The sequence below is a fragment of the Procambarus clarkii genome, chromosome 27 (genome assembly GCF_040958095.1).
Source record: "Procambarus clarkii isolate CNS0578487 chromosome 27, FALCON_Pclarkii_2.0, whole genome shotgun sequence".
Lineage (NCBI taxonomy): Eukaryota > Metazoa > Arthropoda > Malacostraca > Decapoda > Cambaridae > Procambarus > Procambarus clarkii.
The window spans coordinates 5,919,074-5,931,542 of NC_091176.1; the positions used below are offsets into that span (position 1 = coordinate 5,919,074).

Consider the following 12,469-nt stretch of genomic DNA (forward strand, 5'->3'; position numbering starts at 1 on the left):
AGGATGGCTCCCAGAACTGAAGGGCAAGAGCTACGAGGAGAGGATAGAGGCATTAAATATGCCAAATCTAGAAGACAAGAAAAAGGTGATACGTTCACTACGTACAAAATAGTAATAGGAATTGATAAAATCGACAGGGAAGATTTCCTGAGACCTGGAATTTCAAGAACAAGAGGTCATATTTAAATGAATTAAACAAAGATGCCGAAGAAATGTAAGAAAATTCACTTTCGCAAACAGAGTGGTAGACGGTTAGAACAAGTTAGGTGAGAAGGTGGTGGAGGCCAAAACCGTCAGTAGTTTCAAAGCGTTATATGACAAAGAGTGCTGGGAAGACGGGACACCACAAGCGTAGCTCTCATCCTGTAACTACACTTACGTAATTACACTTAGGTAATTGCACACACCCACGCCCCTCTCCATACCATACAAAATTTTTGTTCTATGGATGAATTTTACTGAGCAAAATCTGATTTCAACCTATCATGTGATAGGGTTAAATCCTGAACACTCTCCAGGATAGATATGGCTCAAAAGGAAGTGATCCATAGAGGAAGTACCCAAACAACTCACAAGATAACTGTCGTGGGGAATGGGAAACGTAAGCCAAGATATACATGAAAGGTCGCCACCTGGTGGCAATTAGGGTAGTTATAGCAAGGGCTGTTTATCAGTTGTCAACTATCATTTGTTTTCTTAATGTTAATCTGTTGTTTAGACCAGTGGCTTGTTTTCTTGTTGCCTATAAAATTTTGGCCAGTTCTCTTTGGTTGTGGGTCAATCATTGACCCGGACATGTTCCTCGTTTCTTTGAGAGAATAAAATTCTGGCCTTGGTTTCGTAGGCCTTGAAAGTTATAGGAGCCTGATTTATTTAAAAGGGCCTAATGATATTCTGGGACATAAACTTTGGGAAGTAGGTGAGGAGCTTCACAGAATGATGAAGCATTAAACCCTACACTGTATTTAACACAGTGTAGAAGTGGAGGGTGTAAAATCCATGCACGTAGAATCTGGAATCAACTACATAAAATTACATTTTTTGTTTCCTTGTGGTTATTATCAACAATTGTAAACATTCATACAACTGCAAACTTGGGAGTCGCCCTGTATAATCATATTAAATATATGGGATATACATATTGTGTTTCTTTATTATCAGGTGCTTCTTGGTGGTGCTCATGTTGCACCTGATCATTATGATGCAACATTCTTTGACAAGTTTCGCAGTCAGTCGGCCATCTCTGCAACAATAGAATTTGCCCGTAATTATGACTGGCAAGGTGTTGATGCAATGTTTACTTATCATGGTGGAGAGTGTTTGCCTCATCGTCTAGCTGTTTTGTCAAACTTTCCACCTACTATGGGACCTTTTGAGTACAGGTAAGTGCTAGCTTAGCTCATCCCATGCATTGAGATCTACAAATGTGACAATAATAATTCTATGGAGAGACTGCAAATCCATTAAGTTTTTATTTCTCCATTGCGAGGGTTTAATGTATACTTATTCATTAGCCTTTGTAGTTCCATGAATCATGAATGCATTGATGGGTGATGGGTTCCTTGGTTGTGCTTACTTATTTCTATAGTTTCTTATCTTAAATATGTATGTAAAGGTATTAAAGGATGCTAGCACTTTAAAGCAAAATATAATTGTTTTCCGTACTTAGGTCATTATTGCCTGAGTGTGAAGAGGATGAAGTTTTCTTGTGGGAGCAAGAAGAGTTAAGAGATGAAGATTGGTGTGAGGATCCTCTGTGCAGGTATATCCTACAACATTTCAAAGTTTCCCACTCATAATATTTTTCCTTTTCATTTAAAGGATTACAAACTTCTAGTATAGTTAATATTTCTTTTAGCTTGTTATAATTATCTTTATAAAAGTGCATGCTATATGCTTTCTACTATACAAGAAACTAAATTTCATTATTGCTACACTCACCAAAGTCTTGGCATATTCATGTAAATTTTCTCACCATGTTGATATTATTAATTTTGCAATTTGTTTAGTCACTTTCTTTCCTTCACTTCCTCATTGTAACATGTAAATTTTGTCCTAGTTCTTAGAATCTCACCAGCTGCAACATTACAATATGCTTAGTTAGTTCTACTGCTCTTATTTACTCTTGTATTCATCTTTTCAGGAAATTACTGTACTGAGTTTCTTACTTGTATTCTACTTGCTGCTTAAATCCCCATTGTTTTACTACTATATTTCTGGGGGGAGCCCCTTCGGCTCCCCGGAGCTTATCCAGGCTGCTATGCTAATGTCAGACTTTGGCATCAGTCATGTGTATGGAGTGCTTAGGCCTACCGGGGACCACGGCCAGAACCGGGCCCCTTCAGAGAGGTAAGGGGAGCAATGGCCTATAGAAACCCCATGTGGTTGGAAGCATTCTATGTCTGCCATCGACCGGATCAGGCACCCAGAAAGGTAAGTGTCCCAAAACAAATCCCTATTCTGGTTAAAATTGCTACCAAAAGCCGAACTGGTGGATAGAACTCCCCAACAGAACACGAGCAAACTAGTATGAAGTCACACGTCGCCGCGCCGCTGTCTGTGCAGCTCCCCCCCTCCTCGGGAGGGGGAAGGGGGAAGGGGGAGCCCCAGACCCTTCACGCTGGCTACCCACACCTCAGTTCTTGAGGTTGATGCTATAGGCGAAGGTCGTGTGCTCTGGCTCCAGTGTCGCTACAGTACTGTGCTTCATGTGTGCTATTTGTTTTCTGTGGGTGCGAGAGCCAGGAGTTATCTTCAGTACTCGGGCTGCATGTGCCTAGAGCTGTCTTCCCTAGGTGCCCTGTAAGTACTGCCCTTGGAGCTTGGGGCCACCTTCCACAGGCTCCTCGGGACCTGCCTCTGCTGGTCCGTTCTACCGTTCGGTTTTTCGGTCGCCTGTTGGGCTCTTGGGTGTTCTGTTCTACCTTGTTACCTGCAGGTAAGAGGCAGCTTGCACTGGTAGGGGCGCAGGGTGCTGCACAGCTTTGTATTCCCAACATAGCAGCCGGCTCTGTTCCTTAGGGTTCGCTGTCCTCTTGCGGGGTTTTGTTTTTCTTTTTGTTTTTGCCTTGTGGGGGGTTCTGCCCTATTATTCCACTGGTGTTTGCCCTTCCACGGTTCTCCTCAGTGGCGCCCCCTGCTAGGTTCCCGTGAGTGTACACGTCCCTGGGGTTCAGCTATAGAGGTTTGCTTGGTAGTTTTGGGCGCTGGTTAGCTGCACCCTGCCTGGGACTACCTGAGCGCGAGTCCTCTTAAAGTAAACGCTCAGGACCCTAGGAATTTCCTAGGGGGGGGCGTGGGTCCAATGGATGTGAATCCAGAGTCCCCGCTCGCTTTGTGCTAGTTTGAGGGTTGCTCAGTCCCCTTGTCTCAGGGGGACCCTCATTGTTTTTGCCTCCGCCACGCTGCCTGTTGGGTCGGAGGCTTTCGAGTCTTGTCTCCCGGCCAAAGCTTCTGGATCTGACCAGTGGGCCCCCTTTCTTCCGGCTTCTACGGCTGCTCCGTCCTTGTCTTGTGGGGTCGGTGCTTGGGGAGAGGACTCGGCCCAGGGTCCTGCTGTGAAGGACCTCGGGGCTGGGGAGGGGTTGACATGGGGGCCTTAGTCCCTGCTGGACCCCGCCTGGGTTTTTCTTCCTTCTGAGCGGGGTTTGTTGTTACAAGGTGTGGGGTTTTCTTTTCCCCCCTCTGCTTATGAATTTGATTTGGTGTCGGCCACTTCCCGGGTTCGGTTCCATGTTTTCCCGGGTGTGTCGGTTCCGTCTTTCCGGTACTAAGCGGAACTTCGGCTTATCGCATCCAACCTGGTGTGGTGCGGGCTGCCCTTGCAGAATACCTCCTGCGTGACCCGGATTATGCCTCGGAGATGGATACACAAGTCGCTCCAGCTTGTGTTCGGGATGGACGTCACATCCACGTTGTTCCGTAAGCTTTCTAGTGTTTGGTTTCACCTCCGGCCTGCTCATGCGTCGCCTGAGCCGTCCTGGTCCTTGATCAGGGTGCCCTCTTATCTTTCTTTTCCTCAGTTTGTGGCAGCCCCTTTGGTTCAAGATTATTTTTCATAGGCCATATTTTGTTGGTATGGGCCTCTGCGGGTCGGGTCAGGGAGCTTCCAGCTCTCTTCCGGTGCAGAGGTTTCTGCTCTTTTGGTACTGGTGGTAGGTTTGTACGTTTGCAGCCTTTCTCTGTCCTTCTGGTGACGGTCTAGATGGCTGTTTTCCGGAGGGGTCCTTGGGTTATTGATGCTTGGTTGGTTTGGCTGGGGCTGTGTCATGTGTTGTCCGGTTGTGGCTCTTTGTCGTTACCTGCATACCATGACTGAGGATGCGCTTTAAGTTGATCCAGTTCCCCTCGTTCCCTGTTCAGGGCTCAGGTCTCCCAGGTCGTCCGCAGAGTTTTTAAATCTACCAGCATGTGGTCTATTCTTGCGCCCTTGCCGTTCAGACGTTTGCAGCTTTCCTTGCTGTGTTGGTGACGTCTAGGGCTCATTTCGGGTGCGAGGATTTGGGGGTCGCACAGGTTCCTGGCTGCACGTTCTTTGTGCGCTTGTCTGCTCCTGTGCGTTCTTGTGTTGCCTTGGGTCGCAGGTTGCAGCCTGTTGTCTCGGCTTCGCGTAGCGAAGTTTGTGGCGGCTACCTCCCAGGTCAGCCCTTTTTTTCCTTCTCTTTGGGTATGAAGCTCCAGGGAGCCATAGGGGCTCCCCACAGAAAACCAGCATTGAATGTAATGAAACTCCATTTTCTGGGTGAGCCCCGAAGGCTCCCTGGCAACCCTCCCTCCCACCGGTCGGCCGTTTTTTCGCGTTGGTTGAAGCTTAGCTTCTGAACTGGTGCTAGGCAGCCGGAGCGGTGAGGTCCGGGGGCCCCCCTCCCCCTCTCGGGGCGGGCGAGGGCTGCGCGGACGATTGGCACGGCAGTAAAGTGTGGTATTTTCTTGTTTGCTTGTTTCCTTGGGATTGTAGAGAGTTTCTACCTCTGTTCATTTGTTTGTTTTAGTTTTTGAATATGTGGGGTTTGTTATGCCTACCTTTCTGGGTGCCTAACCTTGGTCGATGGCAGATATGGAAAACCCCAACCACAAGGGGGTTTTCCAAGGCCATTGCTTCCTGAAACCTCTCGGAAGGGGTCGGGTTCTGGCACTGGTCCCTGGTAGGTCTGAACTCCTTAGCTAATGTCCCGGTCTAATATAACATACATTAGCCCGATAAGTTCCAGGGAGCCTCCGGGGCTCACCCAGAAAATGGCATTTCATTACATTCAACGCTGGTTTTTTCTCAGGTGCTTTGCCTCTCGCATTGCCTCTCACTTTTCTCCATTCTCCGGTCCGTGCCCCGTAGCTCCTGGGGTGTTTTGGATTGCAGCTATGGGAAGGATGCCGGGGTTTTCCCTGTGACATGGGTGTTGGGCGCCTCTTTTGCCTCTACCTTGCTCTCCTGCGTGTGCGGCTCTGACCTTCTTCCTCTGGCGTTGCTCCCGGGATCTTCTCGGCAACTTTGTGTCGTGACACGTTCGTGCCTACGTTCGACAGGTGAGTTTCTGCGGTTTGGAATCTCTTTCGACCAGTCGCTGGATACGAATATATTTATATAAATATATTTATATACATATATTTATATAAAATATAAATAATATATTTTTGGATACGGATACAAGACCGTCAGCGCACAGGTGACTGCTCCTATTTCGACCTGTCCAGTCCCACTCATATGCATGTCCAACCCATGCTCGAGTCGATCAGGGGACCCACCTCATCAATGCTACGAGGTACGATGGTTGAGCTGCAGGTTATGTAATTACCTAAGTAATTACCTAAGTGTAGTTACAGGATGAGAGCTACGCTCGTGGTGTCCCGTCTTCCCAGCACTCTGTCATATAACGCTTTGAAACTACTGACGGTCTTGGCCTCCACCACCTTCTCACTTAACTTGTTCCAACCGTCTACCACTCTATTTGCGAAGGTGAATTTTCTTATATTTCTTCGGCATCTGTGTTTAGCTAGTTTAAATCTATGACCTCTTGTTCTTGAAGTGCCAGGTCTCAGGAAATCTTCCCTGTCGATTTTATCAATTCCTGTTACTATTTTGTATGTAGTGATCATATCACCTCTTTTTCTTCTGTCTTCTAGTTTTGGCATGTTTAATGCTTCCAACCTCTCCTCGTAGCTCTTGCCCTTCAGTTCTGGGAGCCACTTTGTAGCATGTCTTTGCACCTTTTCCAGTTTGTTGATGTGCTTCTTAAGATATGGGCACCACACAACAACTGCATATTCTAGCTTTGGCCTAACATAAGTCATGAACAATTTCTTTAGTATATCGCCATCCATGTATTTAAATGCAATTCTGAAGTTAGAAAGCATCGCATAGGCTCCTTGCACAATATTCTTTATGTGGTCCTCAGGTGATAGTTTTCTATCTAGAACCACCCCTAGATCTCTTTCTTTATCAGAATTCTTTAAAGATTTCTCACATAATATATAGGTTGTATGGGGTCTATGTTCTCCTGTTCCACATTCCATCACATGACATTTATTAACATTAAATTCCATTTGCCAGGTGGTGTTCCATATACTTATTTTGTCCAGGTCTTCTTGAAGGGCATGACAATCATCTAAATTTCTTATCCTTCCTATTATCTTAGCATCATCAGCAAACATGTTCATATAATTCTGTATACCAACTGGTAGATCATTTATGTTCACAATAAACATCACTGGTGCAAGAACTGAACCCTGTGGTACTCCACTTGTGACATTTCTCCATTCCGATACATTGCCTCTGATTACTGCCCTCATTTTTCTATCAGTCAGAAAATTTTTCATCCATGATAGAAGCTTACTGTCACCCCTCCAATATTTTCCAGTTTCCAGAACAACCTCTTATGTGGAACTCTGTCGAAAGCCTTTTTTAGGTCCAGATAGATGCAGTCAACCCAACCATCTCTTTCCTGTAATATCTCTGGCTCGATCATAGAAACTGAGTAAATTCGATACACAGGATCTTCCAGATCGAAAACCATACTGTCTGTCTGATATTATATCATTTCTCTCCAGGTGTTCTACCCATTTAGTTTTGATTAGCTTTTCCAATACTTTCACTATTACACTTGTCAATGATACAGGTCTATAATTGAGGGGGTCTTCCCTGCTGCCACTTTTGTAGATTGGAACTATGTTAGCTTGTTTCCACACGTCTGCTACGATTCCTGTACACAGGGATGCCTGAAAGATCAGGTGAAGTGGAATGCTGAGCTCAGATGCACATTCTCTCAGAACCCATGGTGAAACGCCATCTGGGCCAGCTGCTTTGTTCTTCCCGAGCTCCTTTAGCATATTTTCCACTTCATCTCTAGACACCTCTATCTGCTCTATGTTGTTCTCTGGAATTCTTATTGTGTCTGGTTCTCTGAAGATTTTATTTTGTACAAACACACTTTGGAACTTTTCATTTAATGTTTCACACATTTCCTTTTCATTTTCCGTGAATCTGTTTCCCATTTTCAACCTCTGGATATTATCCTTTACCTGCAATTTGTTGTTTATGAATTTGTAGAATAGGCCCGGTTCTGTTTTACATTTATCTGCTATCCCTTTTTCAAAATTTCTTTCTGCCTCTCTCCTTACTGCTGTATAGTTGTTTTTCGCATCTTTGTATCGCTGGTATGTTTGGGGGTTTGGCCTCTTCCTATACTGATTCCATTTTTGTGTCTTTTGGTCTCTTGCCCTCTCACAATTTCTGTCGAACCAATCCTGTTTTCTGGCCCTGCACCTCTGTATTTGTATGAATGTTTGTGTGCCTTCCTCGTATATTTTTAAAAATTTGGCATACATTTCATTTACTTCCGTGCCTAGCAACAATTCTGTCCAATTACACTCATTAAAAAAATTTTGAAGTTCCCCATAGTGTCCTCTCCTTAAATCGAGTTTATCAACTGTTTCAATGTCCCCATTTTCTTCTAGATGATATCTTAAAGCATAATCAATGTCTAACAGGACGTGATCACTCTTTCCCAAGGGAGGAAGGTACTGGATGTCAAATATCTCTTCTTCTTTCCTGGTGAATACTAGATCCAGTACTGACGGTACATCTCCTTCCCTCATTCTTGTGGCCTGCTTTATGTGTTGATACAAGAATGTCTCCAGAATGAGGTTCACAAATCTGCATGTCCAAAAGTCCTCCGTTCTTGCTTCACAGGCCTCCCAGTCTATTGCTTTAAAGTTGAAGTCACCCAGTATCAACAGTCGTGATTTATCTTTATCTGCTTGTGCAATAATATCTCTCATGACCATTATGAGGCCCTCTCGTTTGCTCAACCTATCTCAATGTGCTCGCCTAGTTGTGCTCACATGGTTGTGCTTGCGGGGATTGAGCTCTGGCTCTTTGGTCCCGCCTCTCTGCTGTCGGTCACCTGGTGTGAAGGTTCCTGGGCCTGCTGGGCTCTATCGTATCTATGTTTGACCCTGTCTGGAGTCAGCCTCCACTATTTCTCTGCCTTCGCCAAGAGAAGTTGCTGCATGTTGCATGTTGCGTGTGGTGCATGTTGCTGGTGCACGTGTGCATTGGTAACATGTACCACGGTGACATGTGGCACTTGTTACTGTGTCAGGATGTTGTGGGGTGATATTTTGCTGCAGTTTCGTGCCTGGGGTTGCGTGTTGGGGATTGCTTGTGGCGTTTTTCGTGGTCTTCTCTGGGGTCCCTCTTTCCTTTCCTGTCTTAAGAGTGCCTTGCTTGGCCCTTCCATGTATTGGTTTCTCGGTCCTCGGCTGGTTGTCCGCCCCTGGTTGTGATTCCTGGGGTTGAGCTTAGGCTTTTTCGTCCTGCCTCGGCCCTTCCATGTATTGGTTTCTTGGTCCTCGGCTGGTTGTCCGCCCCTGGTTGTGATTCCTGGGGTTGAGCTTAGGCTCTTTCGTCCTGCCTCTTCCCTGTCGCTTTCGTGACATCTCCTGGGCTCTGTCATGTCTGCACTTGCAGCTGTGTGTGGGGTCAGCTTCCACGAATTCCCTTCCTTGTGCATTCCATTTGTTTACTACTCTACTGCTGGAATGTTTTCTTCTTGCGTTCCTTTAGTTTCTTTGAGCATTCCTTCCGCCTGTGTCGCACGGTGCGTGTGCACTTGTGTGCTTTGGTCTGTCTTCATTGCTCGTACCCCTTGGTATGGGTACTGGTCTGGTGGCAACCCTTTGCACCTTCTTCAGTTTGGTTTGTTGGTACTCTGCTACTCTGTGGGTTAGTCTTGTCCCTTTCGTTCCCGTTTTGCTGCATGCCTTCTTCATTCCTCATCTTCCTGCTTCACTTGTCCCTGTTGTTCGTGCTGGGGCTGTTCTTCTGGTCTTTTTCTCGTTTTCTCCTACACACTGTTGTGTGTTTTGTTTGTGCCTTTTGGCCTTCCTGTTGCCAGGTTTGGGTTCCTGTTTTCCTGGCTTGCCCTGCCTGTTGGCATTTTCAGGGTCTCGCTGTGTTCCTTCTCTGGAGTCTCGCGTTGGACCTGTAGTTTCCGATCTCCTGGCGAGCTAGCTCGCGTTGGGGAGTTTTTCTGTTTAGCAAACGTTCCATCTCCTTCCTTGCCTGCTTGGTTTTCCGGGAAGGTCTTGGTGGTCGTGTCCAAGACCTTCCCACGGCTCCGCCTCTTCCTAGGTTTGGATGAACCTTGACGGGACCGGTTAGGTTTTACCTCGAGTCTCTTACCTTTGGTTGGTGGTCAGGTGGATTCGTTGTTGGTGTCCCACCTGCGTACTTCTTGTTGTCGGCAGTATGGGGTATTTTGGCGGTCCTTCCTTTTCCTTCTGTCCCTTCATCGGTAGCTGCGTTGTTGTGTCAGCTTGGCTTTTCTGGTGGGGGTTTTGGGGCCGTCATCTTGCCGCTTACTGTCGCCTCATTTTGTGTGGCACTGGCGGAGCCGCTTCAGCTTGCTTTCAGTCTTGGTGTTACATCTGCACCATTCGTAAGCTGTCTCATGCGTTGTTTCACCTCCGGCCTACTCTTGCGTCGCTTGAGCCGTCCTGGTCTCTGGACTGCTTGCTCTTTCTTCTCCTCGATTGATTGTGACTCCTTCGGTTCGGGTTTATTTCTCGAAGGCTCTTTTCCTGTTGGCATTTGCCTCTTGGGGTTGAGTCGCTGAGCTTCTTGCTCTCCTCCGGCGCAGGGGTTTCTGCTCCTTCGGTCGTGTCAATTGGTTTATTCGGTTGTAGCTGTCTCCCTCTTTTCTGACACGGGATGAGGCTGCTGCTTTCTGGATGGGTCCTTGGTTTGTTGGTGCTTGGTTGGTTGGGCCAGGGGATGTGTCGTGTTTTGGGTTCGGTTGCGGCCGTCTGCTGTTATTTGCCCGCCACGGCTTTTGTGTCCGGGACGCGCTTTGGGTTGATCCGGTTCTGTTCTTCCCTGTTAGCGGGTGAAGGTCTCCCAGGTCGTCCATCGTGTTATTGCGGCTAGCCAGCCTGTGTTCCTTCCCTGTGCCCGTGGCATTCGTGGATTCGCTGCTCTTGCTGGTGTCTTGGTGGCATGTACTAGCTGATATTCGGGCACGGGACTTTTGGTGGTTGTACAGGGGCCTGGCTGCTCGATGTCTCGTGTCGTTCCCGGGCCCATTCTGCATGTGTCACCTTAGGTTGGCAGTCACAGCCAGTTGTCTTGACTTTGAGTTGGGGAGTGTGTGGAGACCGCCTCCTGGGTACATCCCTCTTTTTTCCTCTGTGCGTAGTTAGCTCTGGGGAGCCAAAGGGGCTCCCCACAGAAAACCAGCGTTGAATGTAATGAAACGCTATTTTCTGGGTGAGACCCGGAGGCTCCCCGGCATCCCTCCCTCCCTCCGGTTAGCGTTTTTTCGTGTTTTTAACATCCAGCCCCAGAACTGATGGTGGATAGCCGGCTATTATAGTTTGCGTTGGTTGGTGTTGTCGTCGTGTTCCTCCTTTACGGACAACCCAACCCACAACTCGGTAGAGTGCTTATACTTCAATAGGAGATCACACTACGGGTATGTGGCTCCAACACTCAGCCTCGTTGTCACGTGCACACACCCACTCGAGCCGCTGTGACTCCCCACTCTCTCCTTAGGTGATATGATCTCAATCCCCTTTGACTTATTGGTTTTCCGTCCTACCCTGTCCACAGCAGTGGTTCTTGGTTCTTTCTCTCTCTCTCTCTCTCTCTTCCTTTACTATTTCCTGGGAAGCCTCACTAGGACAAGGGCAAACACCAGCAAATTGGAATACATTTACTGGACAAAGCACATACACAATACATACACACACATACATACCTGGTTGATACCTGGTTGATGGGGTTCTGGGAGTTCTTCTACTCCCAAGCCCGGCCCGAGGCCAGGCTCGACTTGTGAGAGTTTGGTTCACCAGGCTGTTGCTTGGAGCGGCCCGCAGGGCCACGTACCCACCACAGCCCGGCTGATCCGGAACTTCTCTTAGAAAACCGTCCAGTTTTCTCTTGAAAATGTCCACGGTTGTTCCGGCAATATTTCTTATGCTCGCTGGGAGGACGTTGAACAACCGCGGACCCCTGATGTTTATACAGTGCTCTCTGATTGTGCCTATGACACCTCTGCTCTTCACAGGTTCAATCTTGCATTTTCTTCCATATCGTTCACTTCCAGTACGTTGTTATTTTACTGTGTAGATTTGGGACCTGACCCTCCAGTATTTTCCAGGTGTATATTATTTGGTATCTCTCTCGTCTCCTTTCTAGAGAGTACATTTGGAGAGCTTTGAGACGATCCCAATAATTTAGGTGTTTTATCTCGTCTATGCGTGCCGTATATGTTCTCTGTATTCCCTCTATTTCAGCAATCTCTCCTGCTCTGAAGGGGGAAGTGAGTACTGAGCAGTACTCGAGATGGACAGCACAAGTGACTTGAAGAGTACAACCATTGTGATGGGATCCCTGGATTTGAAAGTTCTCGTAATCCATCCGATCATTTTTCTGGCTGACGCGATATTTGCTTGGTTATGCTCCCTAAACGTTAGATCGTCGGACATCATTATTCCCAAATCCTTGACATGCTGTTTTCCTACTATGGGAAGATTCGATTGTGTTTTGTACCCTGTATTATGTTTCAGATCCTCATTTTTGCCGTACCTGAGTACCTGAAATTTATCACTGTTAAACATCATGTTATTTTCTGCTGCCCAATCAAAAACTTTGTTGACATCTGCTTGTAGTTTTTCAATGTCTTCAGCAGAGGTAATTTTCATGCTGATTTTTGTGTCATCTGCAAAGGACGACACGAAGCTGTGGCGTGTATTTTTGTCTATATCAGATATGAGAATAAGGAACAGTAGCGGTGCAAGGACTGTACCTTGAGGTACAGAGCTTTTAACATCGCTTTGACTCGATTTATCTGATTGACTGTTACTCTTTGTGTTCTGTTCGACAGGAAATTGAGTATCCAGCGTCCTACTTTTCCAGTTATTCCCATTGACCTCATTTTGTGAGCTATCACCCCATGGTCACATTTGTCGAACG

General features: G+C 46.8%; 1 protein-coding gene across 3 annotated transcripts in view; it reads left to right on the forward strand.

The window, feature by feature from the left end:
* LOC123762748 (NBAS subunit of NRZ tethering complex-like) overlaps positions 1 to 12,469 on the forward strand; it is a 504,795-nt gene that overhangs the window by 117,273 nt on the left and 375,053 nt on the right. For all 3 annotated transcript variants that reach the window (XM_069332294.1, XM_069332295.1, XM_045749508.2), the window contains exons 14-15: positions 1,162 to 1,382; positions 1,670 to 1,762. In XM_069332294.1, the coding sequence (XP_069188395.1) occupies positions 1,162 to 1,382; positions 1,670 to 1,762 (314 nt within the window). The remainder of the gene's footprint in view (positions 1 to 1,161; positions 1,383 to 1,669; positions 1,763 to 12,469) is intronic.